At 44.2% G+C, this 21,725-nt stretch overlaps 1 protein-coding gene across 6 annotated transcripts in view; it reads right to left on the reverse strand.

Moving 5' to 3' along the window:
* Positions 1–550: 550 nt before the first annotated feature.
* The window catches only part of LOC110501509 (protein TANC1), a 180,963-nt gene continuing 159,788 nt past the window's right edge, over positions 551–21,725 (reverse strand). For 3 of the 6 annotated variants that reach the window (XM_036958878.1, XM_036958877.1, XM_036958880.1), the window contains 12 exons: positions 21,397–21,633; positions 20,297–20,482; positions 19,382–19,460; positions 8,022–8,155; positions 7,778–7,904; positions 7,292–7,467; positions 6,872–7,004; positions 4,851–4,880; positions 4,641–4,732; positions 3,595–3,741; positions 2,815–2,915; positions 551–2,629 (listed from right to left, as the gene is read on the reverse strand). In XM_036958878.1, coding sequence (XP_036814773.1) covers positions 958–2,629; positions 2,815–2,915; positions 3,595–3,741; positions 4,641–4,732; positions 4,851–4,880; positions 6,872–7,004; positions 7,292–7,467; positions 7,778–7,904; positions 8,022–8,155; positions 19,382–19,460; positions 20,297–20,482; positions 21,397–21,633 — 3,114 coding nt within the window. In that variant the 3' untranslated portion in view covers positions 551–957. Of the gene's footprint in view, positions 2,630–2,810; positions 2,916–3,594; positions 3,742–4,640; positions 4,733–4,837; positions 4,881–6,871; positions 7,005–7,291; positions 7,468–7,777; positions 7,905–8,021; positions 8,156–19,381; positions 19,461–20,296; positions 20,483–21,396; positions 21,634–21,725 lie in introns of those variants that run through there. The other 3 variants (XM_036958879.1, XM_036958881.1, XR_005038794.1) reach the window with 3 other exon arrangements.

Below are 21,725 nucleotides of genomic sequence, written 5' to 3' on the forward strand. Positions count from 1 at the left end.
CACCTGAGCTCAATTTCGAGTCTCATAGAAAAGGGTCTGAATACTTATGTAAATAAGATTGTTTTGCAAATGTATTAAAAATAAAAAACTTTCTAAAAACCGTTTTTTGCTTTGTCATTATGGGGTATTCTGTGTATTTTTATGAGGCTGTAATGTAACAAAATGTGGACAAAGTCAAGGGGTCTGAATACTTTCCGAATGCACTGTATATAGCTCCATAATTCTTCCTTCAGCACCATTGACACAATGAACACAGTTCAAATCCCATTTTATGCGTCCCAAATGGCACCCGATTCCCTATGTAGTGCACTACTGTTGACCAGAGTTGGTCAAATGTAGAGCACTATATACGGTGCCATTTGGGATGCACATATTGTTTTATACTCAACCTTCAACAACTCAGTAATAACATTATATTGTATAAGCACTTTACTTAAAGGCCTATGTAAATGCGTAAAGTGCCGGGACTGTTTTGTCTATTAGTACATGCCCAATGACTGTCTCAGTGCAATGTCTCCAGCTTTGCTGAATGACAGGGAGCATGTCGTCCTGTAACAGAAGCAAACAGCCGTATGCATTAGTAGGAAAGAAAGAAATCTGTTCTGTTTCTGCTTCACTCAAAACGCTGCCTGTGGCGGATATTCACCAGGGGGAACAAAATGATTTAAAAGTTTAGACCTAAAACACAATTTTTTGATGGGCTGGGAAAAACTTAAGCAATCCCTCCATTTGGAATTTTTGCTAAGAGATGTGTGTGTTGAGTGTGTGTACAATGTATGTGTGTGTGTGTGTATGTGCATGCATATCTGTGTGTGTATGCGTGTGTGTTGAGTGTTAATGTGTGTCTTGAGTGTGTGTACAATGTGCATGAGTGTGTTGTCTATGTGCGTGTGTATCTGTGTGTGGGTATGAGTGCATGTGTCTTCGTGTGTGTTGAGAGAAGGAGGATACATATCCCTACACATTTGACTCTATGAATGATCGCTTTGGTTTCATTGAGGCTACGTGAATGGCGGGATTATCTCGGGCTAAACTCGGCTGCTTGGGTTTACTGTCCACAAAAGCGTGCGACGGCATGGCCAGTGCTGGCTTGGATTCCTTGTAACAGGTGGCTGCTTGGCAGAACTTCTCTGTGAATTCCTTCGAGTGCATTCCGTTCTGCAGGCTCCCCATAGCACCCTGAGATGGAGCTTTGAGCTGCTCGTAGTAAGTGCTCCCTGTTTTGGCATAAGGTAGCTCACAGTTCGCCCCCGTCGCCTGTAGGCCCATGGCAGACATGGATTGGCACACTAATCCCTCCGAGGAGTGACTCTGCCAGCTGCGGAGGGCTCCGGTGGGGGGCTGAAGGCCCGGGTGGCTCTGGAGTCCTTGGTGCTGCTGTTGCTGCTGCAGTTGTTGCTGCTGAAGAAAGCGTGCCGTCTTGTCCATGATGCCCATGAAGGGCCTGGGTTTCCACTCGCTCGTGCCTCCCTGATTCTGGCCCTGCTTTGCCTTGTCTGTGGTGGTTTTGGTGCGTACATCAGGGCCCTGCAGCTTGCCACTGTCAGACAGGCTACTGCTGGACGCCAGGGAGCTGGTGGAGCTGGACACCCTGATGTTGCTGCCTCCCCCTTGGGAGCATGCCTGGGAGACCCCGTTACCCCCACACTCCTTTCTCTGCTCCTGGCCTGGCCCTGAGGCATCGAGGAGGCCCTGGGGAGACACTAAAGTCAGTGCGTCCAGGGAGGACACAGAGTGGGCAGACAGACGGTCCTGGGCCTTGCAGGAGGAGTAGCTGGTCTGGGACAAGTGCAGGGACTCGCTGTCCCTGTCACAGTGATGGCCCATAGCCATGTTCTGGGACTGCGAAGCAGCAGCAGTGGACAGGCGTTGCTCCCCGTAGACGGGCTCGTCGGGAGGGGGCGGTAGAGGGCTGATGTCGATGCCTAGCCCTGGACCTGGCTTCAGCATGCTGGACATGTGTCGGCTGGGCAGGGGGCTGGAGGGAGCGTACTGGGACTTGGCCCCCGAGGAGCGGCCTCCTGCCTGCAGGGAGCTCATGTGCTGGTTGGTTTTCACTATCTGGGCCTGCTTGGTGGGTTGGAGGACCAGGCCCTGCTGGGCCATGGGCTCTCTGGCCTCCCTGGGGGGGTAGCGGTGGTGACTCAGCCTTCCAGGGCCTGTGAGGCCGGAGGGGGGAGAGCCAGGCCTGGTGTTCTGCTGCTGCGGCAGCTGGGTGGCTAGACTGAGTGAGTCAGGCAGAGTTCTATTGAGGGAGTAGATCTTCTGAGGCCAGGGTTCACCCTTCTCTCCTCTCCTCTCTGAGTGGTGAGACTGTTGAGAAGTCCCCTCCTCCTCTTCCACATCGTTCAACCTCAGAGTGTTCTGTCCATCCAGACCTCTACTGACAGCCACTCTATGCTCCGACACCTCCTCCTCCTCCTCCTCTTCCTCGTGTTCGTGATCAGAGTCGTGGTTGGCCGGAGTCTGGTTGGACGAGGACGTTGCCCCCTGCGGGTTCCCCTGGGTGGTGCTGCGCTGCATCTGCTTACACTCCTCCTCCACACGGGCCAGCAGTCGCCGGATCTCCCGGTTGTTGGGGCACAGCTTTCCAGCTTCGTGCAGGTCAGCCATGGCTGCCGTGAACTGCCTGTGGAGGGATGGAGGGGGGGAGAGGGAGAGCGAGAAGGGCGGTCGTGAGAGAATGAGAGTGACTAAGTGGGTCAGTCGAGAAGTGCAGTACTTCTAAACAAGCCAAACCCCATTCTCCCAATTCATACTAACAATGCCCCCCTAAAAGAGACACTTGAGGCTTCTCCTGATGAATAGCTTTACCTGCTGCTCCTCTTAGCTCGGGCGCGGGCATAATAGGCCTCGTACGATTTGGGTTTCAGCTCCAGGGCCTTTGTAGCAAACTCCTCAGCCATGCCAAAATCCTGTTGCGAGGGAAGGGGAAGATCAATACAACTAACCAATGCAGGGAAATGCAAACGCACATTGTCCAGGGGGCCAGCTCTCTCTCTCACTTTGATTGTTTATGGGAACAAGCTGACATTAGTAATGGGAACAAGCTTTAAATGTAAATGGGAACAAGCTGACTGCCCCAGTAATGACTACAAGCATACTATCGCTTATGGACTTCTAAACAGTTTATCATTTAGCCTCAAATGGCTCAATCAGACTCACTCAACTGGACTCCTAAATAGCTATACTTCTGTCCCAGTAGTAGACAGTATTATTGAATGCATTCAATCTGTTTCTGAGAGCATTGTTTTAAGTTTATGGTACGTTTCATCAATCATAGGCCTGGAACACGGATTTGCTCCAAATTGCGCAGTCTACTACTCTCTAACAGCAGCCACAACAGCCATACTTCTGTCTGGGAAATCATTAGCTTGGACTGTATCTTCTGCTGAGCATTTCTTTCAAACATGTTCAAAAACACACAGCACAACAACAGTTTCATCACCTTAACTATCTTCCATTGTCCCGTGCTACTGTTATACATGACCTGATCACATATTGTGCCTTTTTAACGGAGACCACTGGAAACAAATGTTCAAGTAATTAGAGGAGAAATGTACAGCATTAGAGGATAGACGTGAGGATTCTTACGTTGGTTTTCCTGCGACAGCGGGAGAGGTTGAGGTACAGAGACACCCTCAGCTCTTTGAAGGCCTTTAGGTCATCACCGAACCCTTCCCTGGGAAACTTCCTCAGAGCATACTGGTACCTCTGGGCTGCCTCTTTCATCTTCCCTTTCTGAAGGTGTGTGGGGGGGGGGGGGGGGGGGGGGGGTGGGGGGTGAGAGAGGATAGGGGGAGAGAGAGGGAGAGAAGGTAGGTTGTCAGATCCTCCCCCAACCCAACTGGCACGTCGCAGCAGCTCACACACAGTCCCTCCCTTTGTCATCAATCACACACAGGTCCCACCTGAGCGGATTGTCCTTTCTGCCACAAAACTCAATCTGTTAAATGTCACGGATCAATCCCAGCTCAAAGGGTGAGTTTGGCGTTGCACACACCCATTCATCTCTGCTGCGTCGCATTGAGCTGCTCAAAATATAACAGTCATTGTTGTTACCTCTCATCCAAATTACAGTGGCCGAGGTGTCCTTTTTATCCAAACACTCCCTCTGATGGCCAATCAATCCAATGACGTCATGTTATACAGTGCGGAAAGTATTCAGACCACTTCACTTTTTTTTACGTTACAGCCTTATTCTAAAATGGCTTAAATGCATTTTTTTCCTCATCAATCTACACACAATACCTTATTTTTTAAAACAGGTTTTAGACATTTTTGTAAATGTATTAAAAATCAAAAACTGAAAAACATTATTTACATAAGTATTTAGACCCTTTGCTATGAGACTCAAAAATAAGCTTAGGTGCATCCAGTTTGCATTGATCATCCTTGAGATGTTTTTACAACTTGATTGGAGTCCACCTGTGGTAAATTGAATTGATTGGACATGATTTGGAAAGGCACACACCTGTCTATATATGGTCCCACAGTTGACAGTGCATGTGAAAAAGCAAAAACCAAGCCATGAGGTTGAAGGAATTGTACGTAGAGCTCAGAGACAGGATTGTGCCGAGGCACAGATCTGGGGAACATATGGTGCCATTTGGGACGCAAACCTAATCACTTTTCTGTACCTTGTAAAGCACGTTGCCCTCCTCCATAAGCTTCTGCAGGAGAATGATGAGGATGTCAGGCTTGGACGTGGCCATAGCCCAGGCAGCATTCCCTGTTGGTCCACACAGACATACACACACAGAGTAGAGTTACACCACTGCCGCTCCCCGACCCACGGACTATATTCACTAGGAAATTGGTAACAAGGTAAAGTTACCTAAAGATTGTACCTGATCGATCATAAGGCGACGTTCTGTAGCCTTACGGTTACATTGAAAGCAGTTTAGAAGAAGAGAAAAAGGATGAGAGATTGAAGGAAGGAGGGAAGGAATCATGCAAAGAGAAAAGCATTCAGAAAGGCAGAAGATCATTTGAAACTGCTATGGCTATAAAATGTGATTTATTCATTTTGGACCTTTCCAAGCTTAAATTGCCTCACGTTTTCTGCTTTTGTGTCGACCATTTTATTTCCTGCCCTGATAATACTGAGAGAGTTTGCCAGTGGATATACTGTACCTATAATTGCATTGATATGAAACAAAATGGTGATTTGCTGGTCGTAAAGGCAATTGAGATGATAGAGACTGATAGCATTGTGTGCTAAGAGCAGACTACATTGCTACCAGGGCAAGGGGAGAGGGTTGGAGGTATTGGCCATTAGCTAACTCTGGGTGAGGTGCCTGGCTGGCCCACACTGCAGATGTAAAATGAGGCAGATAAGCTCTAGGCTTAGATAGCTCAGTGAATGTCATTTTGGTGATAAGTCACTTTCTCAAATTAGCACGCTGGCACACCTTTGGGAGAAAGGAAACTCACAAACACACAAAGAGAGCGCGAGGGAGAGAGAGAGAGACGGTACACATTAGAGTTGGGCGGTCTTCCAGATTTTCATACCGTCATACCATTTCTGTACCACACCGGGGTAAACGATATTACCGAAAGTGCACACAAAAAAAATAATTATTGATTGAACGTCTCTCCTGTAACCAAAAAGATTGATATTGACATCTAGCCACGTAGCTAGCAAGTTAGCAAACCAAATACATAGCTGCTACCATGAGTTGGATATGATTTATTTGACACATCTTAACATTATAGTTCTACTTAACTTATAGTTCTAAGCAGTGGTGTAGTATGCACCCCCGCCCAACCTCCAATAATAATAATCATTTAAATGGTATATGGCCCAAGCCTACTACACACTAGGTGAATCCTGGTTGAAATCTGTTCAGTGTCATTGCCCTTGAATTTAGCACTAGGTTTGGGTAATATTACCATAGTATCGTCTATTGACGATGACCGACATCCTCCATACAGACGATACCTATTTCAACTTGACTGGCACCGCGCAGTAAAGAGCAGGGCAGTGCATGGGTGACATTCCGAGTAGACCGCCTATATTCCTATTTGCTATAGCCTACTTCCAAAAAACATGTTATACTTACAGAATGCAAGAGAACAGTGTAGAATAACTTAAATATGGTAGACCTAAGGTAATAATGAGAGATCAACAACAATAGAAAGATAGAAAACAAATCTATTCTTACAGCTTTATTTTGAATGACCAACACTACAGACAAGTGAAATTGAGCAAACAATACCAAGATGGGAAAATTGAATGAGAAGTCAAAAGAATAAAAGCCTAGAACTGAGAAAAGGTTATGAATGAAACGATGCGCAACCTAGAGTTGGGCTAGGCCTGTTTCCATATTATTCTAAAAATATGCAAACTACTGACATATAGCCTAGGCCAAGAGAGGAGCATGAGGCAAAAATGCTAATCATTTGATAATTATCCAGTTCTGAGGACAGAAGAGTTGCTTGCTCTGCAGCCCATGGTGATTTAACTAGTAACCTATTCCAGAGTTGCCCTACTCAATCACTTTTGTCATGGCCGTGATACCTCTCGTCCCTCCCGTAGCATGTGCGCTTGTTTATGTATCATTTTTTTTGGGGGGGGGGGGGGGGGTGTGTAACATTGTCTATTGGCCAATTTTATAAGTACAGAATCACGATAGGACATTATTTCAAATTTCAGATTTTGGCACTGAGCATCCAGATTCCATGGCGATAACCTCATTATATTTAGTAAGACTGAAGTCTTACTAAGGCTCAAGTCACCTTTCTCTCATTACTATTGTAAAGCCAAAGTAGTTCAATCACTAGACTTTAAGATTGTAGGAAAGAACACTGTAAGAACAGTGTATCTAGAAACCAACACAAATTATAGTTACAGTTCTTAGTTTCTTACCCAGTTTAGCCCCCTTCTTCAGCAGGGTCACCACTACCGATGTGTTCCGACACCCTATCGCCCGGTCCAACGGCCTCATACCACTGTAGTCTACATGCTCTATCACGGCTCCTTTCTCCACCAGGTAATGGACCTTCACAACCGGAGCAACACAGTCAAACACACACTCTTAAGTCCCCTACAGTCAGAACAAACACTCTTAACTCTCCTATAGATCTGTGGTAATTCCCAGCAGTGTGTGTCTCATAAGGAGAACCAGAGCACTTGTGTTGGGCCTAACTAAGGGGCAGGCCTAGTGAGACCGATTTAGACTGAGCATAATAACTGTCTGTCTGTCTCTATCTCGTCTGTCTTCCTGTCCCGTCCGTCCGTCTGCCTGTCTGTCAGTCTCACTGTCTGTCAATTTATCTCGCTACTCACAATCTCCGCGTCGCCGTAGAAGGCGGCCAGGTCCAGCGGAGTCCGTCCATTCTTGTCTGTGTGGTCTATGACCGCACCCTTCTCCACCAAAAACTGCACAACGTTCTTATGTCCTTTCAAACACGCCCAGCTCATGGGCGTTAACCCTTCCTTGTCCATCGACGTCAACGACGCACCTAGTGAAGAATAAATCAAGCATTCAACAGCAGATTTATCAAAACCACAGCATATGACCTTCACTCAACAAACCATTCAATATTTGGATACTTTTGAATTTGGATTGAATCTGACTTTAGAGAAAGAGCAGACTGGTTTACATTGTGACGGCTGACACGGTCTACGTCCCAAATGGCACCCTATTTCCTATACAGTGCACTACTTTTAGGACTCCTATGAGCCCCGGTAAAAAAAAATAGTGCACTATAAAGGGAATAGGGTGCCATTTGGGATGCAGGCATGATCTAGCGTAGCATCGTGGTAGCTCACCCTTTGACAGCAGAAAGTCGGCAGTGCTCAGGTGGCCCTCGCACGCCGCCACCATTAGTAGTGTCCGTCCCTGTTTGTCACTGATGTTCACGTCAGCACCATCCTGCTGCAGCAGCAGCTCTGCAATCTAACCCGCACACACGCGCACAAACAGACGTGAACTCCACTTCCTCGGGGTAAATCATCAAGGTTCCTTTGACGTGTAACTGTAGTTTGAGGCAATATGATCGTGTGTGTGTCTCACCTGCCAGTGTCCTTGTCTGACAGCACAGAAGAGAGGGAAGACCCCCCTGCGGTTGACCTGCTGCACCATGGCCCCGTGCTCCAGCAGGAAGCCACACACGTCCATCTTGCCCCGACCCGCCGCCGCTGTCAGGGCTGAGGAGACCAGAGGAAAGGGGTCAGGACTGGACCCGGGTCAGCTAGGGCACTACTGCACCAATGGTGAGACCTCACACATACACAGGACAGGGTCTGGTTCGCTCGAGACAGGGCCTGCTCCCTCTAGTCCACATTTAAGTTGAAAACATACAGCATTTAGTTGTCTATCCACTGAGTGCCGATAATTGGACTAAAACACAATTCAATATTATTTCCTTCTTGACAATATAACATAATTTAGAGGGAAAACACAAGTGTCTGAATTTTAAATCGAGGCTGATAAAGCCAACCTGTAGGAAACAATACTGTCTTGATTGTATTGTTGTTTGCAAATCTATGTGAAATCTTATCTCTTGGAAACTTGTATTGTGCCTGTCCATTACTTGACAAAAATAAACATAATACAGGTGATCAGGAAGTTTGGCTGTTTACCCAGAAACCGTCCCAATGTTACACGAACGCAGACACATTATGTATATAGGTATGCCATTAATACAAATACCGGAATTGTTAACTTGTGCCAAGAGAGAAAGCTTTGAGACTTGAGTAGTGATCTTATCTAATGTCTAGCAGAATAGCGGGTCCAAAATGATGACAACAGGGAAAAAACTCAATAAGATACCATTCGTTTGCTGGTACATCTTACATACTAAGATGCAGTGAAAATAATACTACAGTCCATGTGTTTCTCATCTCCTGATTAGCACACTGAGCCATAGTCGTAGGCCCACATTCAGTGGATACTATACTTTTACTATGAGATGTGGTAGATTTAAGCAATAAGGGAGGGACTCCCGAGGGAGTGTGGTATAAGGCCAATATACCACGGCTAAGGGCTGTTCTTATGCATGACGCAACGCTGAATGCCTAGACACAGCCCTTACCCGTGGTATATTGGCCATATATCACAACCCCATGAGGTGCCTTATTGCTATTATAAACTGGTTACCAACATAATTAGATCAGTAAAAATAAATGTTTTGTCATACCCGTGGTATACGGTCTGATATACCACAGCTGTCAGCATTCAGGGCTCGAACCACCCAGTTCATAATCAGATTCAAGTCTTGGATGAAAGTTGGTATCCGAACAATAAACCCACACAGAGAGAGACTGGTGGTGCATTCGGATTCACCTCAGGAAAACGAAAGACCCAGAGCACCTGTCTCAGGCTGAGGGGCATCATCCATCATGATGGGAGTGTGAGCGGAGGGCCGTTACGTCTCAGCCAACCACAACCTCCATCTGCTCCCCTAGCATATCTCCTCAGACCAGAGAGACTATGGGATGCTTCCCAAATAGCACCCTACTCTCTATGTAGCACACTACTTTTGACCAGGGCCCATAGGGAATAGGGTGCCACTTGGGATACACCCTCTGGAACAACAGCAGTCGAAGACGGACATTATTGTTACTGTGCGCTCTTGATAGAATCCTATGTGCCTCTATTAGTCGAACATTAGGGAACACCCAATGAAAGGTTTGGTCTGTATACTACTTTCAAACCCTACAGGAGACCTCAGTGGCATCCATCTATGATCTTCCAAGGCCAATTCAATGTGTTTGATCTTCTCTCTGATCTCACAAACGTGTCTCTTTACTGTGCCCATTCCCTCTATCTCGGTCTCTCCCTCCATCCTTCCTTCCCTCCTTCATAGAGCCAGGCAGATTTATATCTTAGTCATGTTCTGTAATAAGCCACTCAACTTTATCTTTTCTCCTAATCTGCCTCTCTCTCCGGTCTGGCCCACTAAGACTGGTGTCCTGAGGGGTGGACTGAAAAATCACTGACTGATAAACAGACCAAACACGGACAGACCGGTCCTCTTCCTGACCAAACTATCCCAAAGGCTGAAAGACTGCGCGCCAAATGGCAGCCTATTCCCAATAATTGTACACTACTTTTGACCAGAAGAACCCTATAGGCCCTGGTCAAAAGTAGTGCACAGTGTCCCGCATCAGTTCGTAAACAAGCACTAGTCGCTCAAATGTAGTTGATATGGCCATTTTAGGAGACAATTGCTGGGCTAACAAACTGGAGAAGCAGGGTCCCAGCTGTATCTGTCAGTCAAGGACACCTCAGCAACATACAGTATCTATCACATGAAGACCTACTTCCTGACTGTGGCATCATGGGAGCTGCGGTCTGTTTCTATAGGTCTAGGTCATTACAAGTTCACTCCACTAGCAGAGAAACTACTCGCTGACATATCATCCTGGTGTCATCCTGGTCCTCCCACCTGGGACTGGCATCCTTGACTTTGGTGTCACGACTGTGGTGTTTCCACACCGCTCTGCACGCTTGTCGACATACTCCGTAAGAGAAACAGCTCTCTCTCACCCCCCCTGTGTCGGGATGAATGACTGATGGGCGAGCGGCGCACGCAACAACCCACCGCCGTGTAAATAATTAAACACAACCAAACACTTAGAACACAGCCAACTAAACACCACATGTCTTAAACACCTCCTATAAACGGGGGTGATTTCATCATTTAAAAAGATTCTTACAGGCATAATTACAGTGTATGAAAAGACAATATACGAGGCTACACCCAGTGGCGCAACTGAATATTTCATGATAATGAGAAGTTGATCTCATCGTTTCATTAAGTAATGTAGAAAATGTCAGGGCCGCTGTTTGACTTGGCCACTGCATTACTCATTTGTGGCGTGTACAATTTAGAACATGCACAAACCTCTTTTACAGATGGAAAACAACCTCCATTTGTCCATTTCTACAGAAACCATATAACCTCACAATAGCTCCTCTCTTGTAACTTGAGATATATGCTACGTGATCACAAAGGTTATACCGCACTGTGTCTATTTGTCTTTCCCCTAATCTTTTCAACTGCTGCCGACTTATTCACATCTATTCTACAAAGAAGACACCACTATTACCCTTTCTCCTTCCCAGAGGTAAAACTCTGTCATTCTGAGGAGGGATTTTACATGATAGTGCCAACACAGAGACGTAATCCAATCTCTCGCTATCCAAACAAAGTACAGTGGGCCTATTTGCATAAAGATGTTATTCCTTTCACACTTTGCCTTTCAAATATGAAATTATATTTCTCTGACAGGTTGTTAACTGAAGGAATTTGTTCAGCGCTGTAGCGATGAATGTCAATTTTCGGGAGGGTATTTCACCTGGGCCATCTTACGGAGTTTTCTCCTGCTGTATATCTCCATATAGGCCTCTGGATTAGGTTTATAAACCCTCAAACAAAATTCATATAAAAGACTTCAGGCTGTGATATTCACTTGCAGTATTTCTAAGGCCGAACCAGTTCTGCTGCCTATGCCGTATCCACAACATTTAAGTGTAGATGTTATTTTCTATATAGCCCTGTGATGGCTCTCCATTGAATTACAACCCAATCATACCCGCAAAGAGGCATTGAATACAGCCATTTAAGTGGAGCTCCCAAGTGGTCAGGAAGAGTGCAGAGAAGCGTAGCCTCTTCGTTTGCTAAAATACATATTTTCAAAGAGTTTAAACCAACCCCAGTGCCCAAAATAATGCACATTTGCCTATCTTCTCGAATACAAAGTGTTGCTTTGAATGAGCCTAGTGCCAGGTGGGTGCAATTAGCTTTCAAAACGCGTTCATTTGCGGAGATGGGTGTTGGAGCGCGTCTCCTTGTTTTAGCTCGCTGGTGTTGTGCCTGGCGTCATGGGGCCACCTGTGACCTGTATTAGCCTGGAACGGATGGGAGTCCAGGTGAATACATAGAGCATCCAGGTGAATACATCCAGGTGAATACATAGAGCATCCAGGTGAATACATCCAGGTGAATACATAGAGCTCAGAGGTACAGTAAATGTTGGATCACTGTCAGCTACAGCTTGGACATAAATATTTTTTGCATCTGAGCTCCTAGAGTGTGTGGCTCTCCTTTATTTTTTAAGTGTTCCACTCCGCTAGCCAGCACCTCGCCTAAATAGGTGTGCGTTTCTTTCACCTCTAGCTACAGCAGGTGGCACATACTGGATGACTTTGAGAATGAAGGCAAGCATGACTACTGATTATTCACAGCAATGGTCATGTTTACAGGGCCACCAGCCAAGGCCTGGGTGTAAATCCGCTCAGTTTAAAACACACCATACACACCCGCCTACCCGTTATAATAAATTAGCATTTTGTCCTATACCTCTTGCACTACCGTCTAAACAAGTAAAAATAAAGTAGGCCTCTATCCTTCTCTAAGTAGGAAACAAAGTAGGTGGTGGGGGTGTGAACAGAAATGTTGTTATGCAGCAGTGTGATGATGTAACAAGGTGCAAAACATGAAGCAGCACTTTATGATTAAAAAAATAAAAGGTTTCTGGCCCAATCTAAAATAACACTGGCCCATTCCTCAGCCCTACGAACACGCAGCCCCTAAGATGGAAAGCAGCCGTTTCCAGAGAAGAAGGGCCATTTCGAAAGGGGATATCTTTGTCCCTAGGATGTAATAAGCTTCAAAGCCCTTCAGCACTTTTTTTGGCCAGGAAATGTATTTTGCAGAAGCAGCACCAGTTAGCAGCAGTAGCACTGAGGAGAACGCATCATCGGTGTCCAAAATGGCACCCTATTCCCTATGTAGTGCACTACTTTTGACAAGGGCCCATTGGGCTCTGGTCTAAAGTAGTGCACTATAGGGAATAGGGTACTATTTGTGATGCAGTAGCCTTTCTCCCCTAGACCTAATGGGCTGACCTACATCTCAGAGCCATTTGTTACTGCTAGGCTGGCTGTCTACACCAACCTGGCATACTACTGAGGCCACAGAGAGACTATTGTTCACATTCTCTCATCATTAGATTGTGTGCTCTAAATTTTCTCCCTCTCTCACCATTAGACTGTGTGCTCTAAAAAAACACACACATCATTAAATGAGCTGCCCGAATGATGAAGAGTTGGGAAATTCTGGACCATTTGAAAATTTCTGAGCAACAGTTGGTCACCATGATCATATAAAATGGGTTTCTTTATTCTTGGGCCTTACAAGTGAAGTTCTGCTACTTGGAACACTTAACAGACACTCACAGATCCCGCTCTGTGCTGTTGTACTCTCATCTTTAACGGACTACCTCAGAGAAGAGAATCTGTGGTGTCAGTCTCTGTCTGTCTTTATCTCCAGTGTGCAGCTTTCCACAAGAGGCCAAGATGATAACAAAAACCACAAGAAGAATTTCTAAAAAGCTGTACTGCTGTAGCCAGCATTTCCCTATGGACCCTGGTGAAAAGTAGTGCACTATTAATGGAATAGTGTGCCATTTGGGAAACAGTATCCTAACGATGTGTGTTTACTCATTCAGTACACAGAAATGCTGCACCAACAATGGTGATGGTACTGGTAAGTTGTAATGTTAATAAGCATGGGGGTACTGTGACGGTGGCAAATGTTTCAAACCCATCCCAGAACTCAGACCATTTTAATACTTCCATACCCAGAGGCCTCGTCTTTATTTTTACTTGAATTAAAACAGACATTTGATTTATTCAGCACTTCTATGACAACCCTGCTGACTCATAGATATGACAACAGACTCCTGCTTATAGTCTGTGTCCCAAATGGCACCCTGTTCCCTATATAGTGCACTACTTTTGACCAGGGAATACGGTGCAATGGGCCCTGGCCAAAAATAGTGCACTATATATGGAATTAAGGTGCCATTTGGGATGCAGCTTAGACTTTTGTTCCCTGTTCCACTTGGCTTCCTGCACCATTACCAGGATCAATCTTAAATTGCTTTGACCTGCAGCCACTCCCTGCCAGTGCCAGCTCCATTTCTCCTGCTCCTGCTTTCTGTCTCTCAGCTGTTTTTTTATTTTTTAGATTGGTCCCACATTTGCTACCTCCTCCAAATGAGTTCCAGCAAATACATTCAGATGGCCATTAATTAGGCAATTTGGGACGTGTACATACATGGACTTTGAAATTATTCCGAAAGTATTCACACCTCTTGACTTTTTTCACATTTTGTTGTGTTACAAAGATTAAAATGAATTTAATTGTCATTTTTTTATTTAAAAAAAATCCACTTTTTATTTGTATTAATGGAATAAATTAGTTAAGTATTCAACCCCTGAGTCAATACATGTTAGAATCACCTTTGGCAGCGATTACAGATGTGAGTCTTTTGGGGTAAGTCTCTAAGAGCTTTGCAAACCTGGATTGTACAATATTTGATCACTATTAAAAAAAACAACATTTCAAGCTCTGTTAAGTTGATTGTTGATCAGCCATTTTCAAGTCTTGCCATAGATTTCCAAGCAGATTGAAGTGAAAACTGTAACAAGGCCACTCAGGAACATTCAATGTCATCTAGGTAGGTATATTTGGCCTTGCGGTTTACAATGCCTGTAGAAAGTGTAAAAAATGTGTTACAGCCTGAATTTAAAAATGATTAAATTGAGAATGTTTATCACTGGCCTACACACAATAACCCATAATGTCAAAGTGGAATGATGTTTTTAATTTATTTTACAAATGAATGAAACATGAAAAGCTGAATTGTCTTGCTTCAATTCAACCCCGTTGGTGAGCCTAAAGTTCAGGAGTGAACATTTGCTTAACAAGTATACAGTGCCTTGCGAAAGTATTCGGCCCCCTTGAACTTTGCGACCTTTTGCCACATTTCAGGCTTCAAACATAAAGATATAAAACTGTATTTTTTTGTGAAGAATCAACAACAAGTGGGACACAATCATGAAGTGGAACGACATTTATTGGATATTTCAAACTTTTTTAACAAATCAAAAACTGAAAAATTGGACGTGTAAAATTATTCAGCCCCCTTAAGTTAATACTTTGTAGCGCCACCTGCGATTACAGCTGTAAGTCGCTTGGGGTATGTCTCTATCAGTTTTGCACATCGAGAGACTGACATTTTTTCCCATTCCTCCTTGCAAAACAGCTCGAGCTCAGTGAGGTTGGATGGAGAGCATTTGTGAACAGCAGTTTTCAGTTCTTTCCACAGATTCTCGATTGGATTCAGGTCTGGACTTTGACTTGGCCATTCTAACACCTGGATATGTTTATTTTTGAACCATTCCATTGTAGATTTTGCTTAATGTTTTGGATCATTGTCTTATTGGAAGACAAATCTCCGTCCCAGTCTCAGGTCTTTTGCAGACTCCATCAGGTTTTCTTCCGAATGGTCCTGTATTTGGCTCCATCCATCTTCCCATCAATTTTAACCATCTTCCCTGTCCCTGCTGAAGAAAAGCAGGCCCAAACCATGATGCTGCCACCACCATGTTTGACAGTGGGGATGGTGTGTTCAGCTGTGTTGCTTTTACGCCAAACATAACGTTTTGCATTGTTGCCAAAAAGTTCAATTTTGGTTTCATCTGACCAGAGCACCTTCTTCCACATGTTTGGTGTGTCTCCCAGGTGGCTTGTGGCAAACTTTAAACAACACTTTTTATGGATATCTTTAAGAAATGGCTTTCTTCTTGCCACTCTTCCATAAAGGCCAGATTTGTGCAATATACGACTGATTGTTGTCCTATGGACAGTCTCCCACCTCAGCTGTAGATCTCTGCAGTTCATCCAGAGTGATCATGGGCCTCTTGGCTGCATCTCTGATCAGTCTTCTCCTTGTATGAGCTGAAAGTTTAGAGGGACGGCCAGGTCTTGGTAGATTTGCAGTGGTCTGATACTCCTTCCATTTCAATATTATCGCTTGCACAGTGCTCCTTGGGATGTTTAAAGCTTGGGAAATATTTTTGTATCCAAATCCGGCTTTAAACTTCTTCACAACAGTATCTCGGACCTGCCTGGTGTGTTCCTTGTTCTTCATGATGCTCTCTGCACTTTTAACGGACCTCTGAGACTATCACAGTGCAGGTGCATTTATACGGAGACTTGATTACACACAGGTGGATTGTATTTATCATCATTAGTCATTTAGGTCAACATTGGATCATTCAGAGATCCTCACTGAACTTCTGGAGAGAGTTTGCTGCACTGAAAGTAAAGGGGCTGAATAATTTTGCACGCCCAATTTTTGATTTGTTAAAAAAGTTTGAAATATCCAATAAATGTCGTTCCACTTCATGATTGTGTCCCACTTGTTGTTGATTCTTCACAAAAAGTTTTATATCTTTATGTTTGAAGCCTGAAATGTGGCAAAAGGTTGCAAAGTTCAAGGGGGCCGAATACTTTCGCAAGGCACTGTAAGTTGCATGGACTCACTTCTAAAAACATGTTTTTAATTTGTAATTATGGGTTATTGTGTGTAGATGAGTGAGGAAAATGTAATCCATTTTTAATTCAGGCTGTAACGCAACAGAATGTGAAATGAGTCTAGGGGTTTGAATACTTTCTGAAGGCACTGTAGGTTATTGTCCAGCTGAAAGGGGGATTTGTTTCCTAGTGTCTGTTGGAAAGCAGACTGAACCAGGTTTTCCTCCAGGACTTTGTCTGTGCTTAGCTCGATTCCGTTTATTTTTATCCTAAAACACTCCCTAGTCCTTGCCAATGACAGGCATAACCATAACATGATACTTATTATCTGAATTGTTAAGCCAATTTTTGATCCTGAAGTTATGTAGGCTTGCCATAACAAAGGTGTTGTCTACTTATTGACTCAAGACATTTCAGATTTCATTTTGCTTTAATTTGTAAAGAATTGCTAAAAACTTTATTCCATTTTGACATTGTGGGGTATTGTGTGTAGGCCAGTGTCACAAAATCTAAATATAATCAATTTTAAATTCAGGCTGTATTAACAAAACGTGGAAAAAGTAAAGGGGCGTCAATACTTTCTGAAGGCACTGTACTGTAACTATTGATTCTTGAAGAATATAACTTATACATTTCTTGTTTGAATCTGTTTTCCCCTCTAAGTCCTAAGACTTCGACCTTTCCCAACATCTGCAGTATTACCACTGGGACTAAATTATTAATTTCAGATCTTTAACAGAAACTAAAGCTCTGGCTTGACTCCTACTAAGAGGAATATATGAGCAGGTGTGTTTTAATGGCAGAGGAGAAAAACAGGACAAATGGCTTGGCATGACCTAAATGGACAATGTACTGCACCGATGACTCAGTGCTTAGAATGGACTGCTGGGAGCGATGCCTGTAATTCTGCTCTAAAGTAGAAAATCACTCAGTTAGCACTACCGATACAGGATAGCCTGACGACTCTCCATCCAGATAAAAGCCCAAATGAACAAAGCAGGGACGCTTTTAAGGGAAGGAGAAAAGGAAAATTGGACAGGCTTTAAAAGTACAAATGACTGCATATTTGCGGAAATGTGAACTACTACATCAGGGATTATATACTAGATTCAGCCGCAGGCCAATTTTTTGCTGAGCAGATGGTCAGGGGGCCGGAACATAATTACAAATTATTAGCAAATTGACAGCAAGAAGCCCAAACAAATATAATATTTGACTAAAACAATCATTACAAACCTTGCTTACATTTGTATACGATCACATATACAGTTGAAGTCGGAAGTTTACATACACTTAGGTTGGAGTCATTAAAACTCCCTTTTCAACCAGTAATTTTTCCAACAATTGTTTACAGACAGATTATTTCACTTATAATTCACTGTATCACAATTCCAGTGGGTCAGAAGTTTACATACACTAAGTTGACTGTGCCTTCAAATAGCTTGGAAAATTCAAAAAAATTACATCATGGCTTTAGAAGCTTCTGAGGCTAATTGACATCATTTGAGTCAATTGGAGGTGTACCTGTGGATGTATTTCAAGGCCTACCTTCAAACTCAGTGTCTCTTTGCTTGACATCATGGGAAAATCAAAAGAAATCAGCCAAAACCTCAGAAAAATAATTGAGACCTCCACAAGTCTGGTTCATCCTTGGGAGCATTTTCCAAACGCCTGAAGGTACCACGTTCATCTGTACAAACAATAGTACGCAAGTATAAACACCATGGGACCACGCAGCCGTCATACCGCTCAGGAAGAAGACGCGTTCTGTCTCCTAGAGATGAACATACGTTTGTGCGAAAAGTGCAAATCAATCCCAGAACAGCAAAAGACCTTGTGAAGATGCTGGAGGAAACAGGTACAACAGTATCTATATCCACAGTTTAACGGGTCCTATATAGACATAACCTGAAAGGCCGCTCAGCATGGAAGAAGCCACTGCTCCAAAACCGCCATAAAAACTCCCGACTACGGTTTGCAACTGCACATGGGGACAAAGATCGTACTTTTTGGAGAAATGTCCTCTGGTCTGATGAAACAAAAATTGAACTGTTTGGCTATAATGGCCATCGTTATGTTTGGAGGAAAAAGGGGGAGGCTTGCAGGTCGAAGAACACCATCCCAACCGTGAAGCACGGGGGTGGCAGCATCATGTTGTGGGGGTGCTATGCTGCAGGAGGGACTGGTGCACTTCACAAAATAGATGGCATCATGAGGGTGGAAAATTACGCGGATATATTGAAGCAACATCTCAAGACATCAGTCAGGAAGTTGAAGCTTGGTCGCAAAGGGGTCTTCCAAATGGACAATGACCCCAAGCATACTTCCAAAGTTGTGGCAAAATGGTTTAAGGACAACAAAGTCAAGGTATTGGAGTGGTCATCACAAAGCCCTGACCTCAATCCCATAGAAAATGTGTGGGCAGAATTGAAAAAGCATGTGCGAGCAATGAGGCCTACAAACCTGACTACGTTACACCAGCTCTGTCAGGAGGAATGGGCCAAAATTCACCCAACTTATTGTGGGAAGCTTGTGGAAGGCTACCTGAAACGTTTGACCAAAGTTAAACAATTTAAAGGCAATGCTACCAAATACTAATTGAGTGTACGTAAACTTCTGACCCACTGGGATGTGATGAAAGAAATAAAAGCTGAAATAAATAATTCTCTCTACCATTATTCTGACATTTCACATTCTTAAAATAAAGTGGTAATCCTAAGTGACCTAAGACAGGGATTTTTTTTACAGAGGTTAAATGTCAGGAATTGTGAAAAACTGAGTTTAAATATAGTTGGCTAAGGTGTATGTAAACTTCCGACTTCAACTGTATATCTCTACTATGCGTGAGAATACTTTGGAACAGATTTCCAAAGTTAGTGTTTTTACAGTTTTACATTTTTTAAAGACTAAATAATTAAATAAAATCACCCACGGGCCAAATTGGGGCATCATTTCAGCAGTAATGTTCCACACTGATACTCCACCAGGTGATAACACAAAGGGAGGGGTATAATAGAAGAAAAATAGAGAGAACACATACCTGTTTCTCCCCATAGAGTGTCATGGCCATCAATTTGCACGCAATGCTCGTTATTCAACACCAACAAGCCTCTGACAACCTGTCGAATGAGAAATGTTGATTAATGACACAGAATCCAAGCATCAAATAAAGCCTTGAGTTAGTTCTACGGCGCGCTGATTACATTGCAGAAAAACCGGAGCGATGAAACAACTTCAGCGAATCGATAAAATGCTGCCCGAGCAAATGATGCTTCTCTGGCGCATGATAAATTAATCATGGTGGACTAGAGCGCTGATGCCTGGACTATAGTGGCTGTATAGTGTCTATAGTAGATATTCGTCAGTGCTGTGCAGTACAGGTTCAGTGGTATTAATACCTTAATAGTGTTAACTAGCCCTTTTGTCTGTGCTCTCCTTTATTCTCCTCTTTTACTGGGCCCTTGGTGGAGGTGGTGGTCGATAGCTCACTCCGACCCACTTCTATAATACTGTTGAGCCCCAGCCTTAGTGTATAGGCCTAACGGTATCGCAGCCCTCTTAATGAGGAGCAGGCCAGAATCTACCAAAGCCCACTATGCTTCTCTTCTGGGTAGCTGGCTGCAGACGTACTGCTGGATCAATACTCCTACAGCATGTCTCATCAGTGGGAACAAGAAACATCCGTGATGGCAGCATCAGTGATTCTCTGTGGAGTGTCTTCTGTTTCCAAACTAAAGAGGTGAGGTTGTGTTGTGGCACTGTGTGGGAAAACTTTCCTGATTATAGTAAGGTACTAAGGACTTGTGGTTAGTGTGGGTGTACAGTAGAGTAAAGTAAAAAGTACAGTAGGTGGTTGCATCCCAAATGGCACCCTGTTCCCTACCTTTGACGACAGTAGTGCACTATTTAGGTAATAGAATGCCATTTGGGATTTCACAGGTGTCCCCTGACTGACCTGCGTGTGTCCCATGCTGGAGGCAGCAATGAGAGCCTGCTGGAGGGCCTTGTTCTTCAGGCTGCAGTTCTGCTGCTGGCCCTCGGAGGTCCACTCCAGCTCCAGTAGGTGATGGATGATGTCAGGGTGGCACCTCAGAGCAGCATGAACCAGAGCACACTGACCGCTCTTGTCCACATGGTCAACCTAGAACACACAAAAACAGTGCTTATCTGAGCATGTTTTATATGCTGTGACGTTGCTCTTGCTTCCCTCTCCCAGAGTGGCTTTACAATCAAAGTGAGATCTTATCCAATATCAAAGCGGTGATGTGTCCTGAGATGTCCTGAAAATCGCTCTTCTCACAAAATCATCTGTAGCGTCCAAACAAACTATTATGACCCCTCTATGGACAGATGAGTCTCATGAACACGATGGTGTTCTCCGTTTTGCCCTGTGACCGACAAAAGGATCTTGGGACTCTTCTGAAGTCGGTAGAGCCGATCTGATGACTTCTGTCTGTAGAATCCAAACAGTTTGGCCTACACACTAGTATAACCCCTCTGTGGAAAGGTGAGACTAATGAACACGTACATGTTTTGCTCTTGGTCGCCCACAGGCCTCAAGACTCGTCTGAAGGTCCCCATGTACCAGTTGAAAAAAATGAATGGAAAATGAATATGTAGACTGTTTAGTGCAAAAATAAGGGGTTACATACATGTACAAAAAAATAATAATATATATGTCTTTCTTATATCTCTCGGATAAAGAACAGACACTTCAGAAAAAAACTTCCTTTCGATTTTCTTTTTTTGTTTAGATTCTGTTCTGGGGACTATCTGTTGTTCCATGTAGTGAACCTGCCATTCAGTGTGTTTGTATGGGCTAATAGCATTAAGGCCAAATAAACAATTTCATAACCACATTTTTGTGTATATATTTTTGTTACGTCAAGGGTTCTCAAAATCAAATAGCAAAATGATTATTGGTATGACCTTAAAGCAATTTCATATAGCTTAGTAGAACCCCCCCGTCCCCATTACAGGAAAAGCTAGAATCATGGTTAGCCCTGATCCTGTAGTTGTCTGAGGAGTCTAAACTCTAGGGGTAGTACTACCAACCTTGGCTCCTCTCTTGCAGAGCAGACTGACCAGGCCCAGGTGTCCGGCGGCTGAGGCAAAGGAGAGAGGGCTCATGCCATTCTCGGACACCACGTCAACGGTGGCCCCGAACTCCAGCAGCAGGCCAGCCATCTCCTGGTGGCCTAGGTGGGACTGGACACACAGCACCGGGCTATTGTTCAGCACCTCTGTCCGGTAGTTCACGTTGGCCCCGCCCAGCATCAGTAGACGACTCACCTGCAAAAGCAGCACACATTAAATATAAAAGGAATCTTATCTAACCGTATAACAAAAACGTAAGCATGGAATTCAACTTTTTGGCTTCTTAA

The sequence above is a fragment of the Oncorhynchus mykiss genome, chromosome 22, assembly GCF_013265735.2.
Source record: "Oncorhynchus mykiss isolate Arlee chromosome 22, USDA_OmykA_1.1, whole genome shotgun sequence".
Taxonomy (NCBI): Eukaryota; Metazoa; Chordata; class Actinopteri; order Salmoniformes; family Salmonidae; genus Oncorhynchus; species Oncorhynchus mykiss.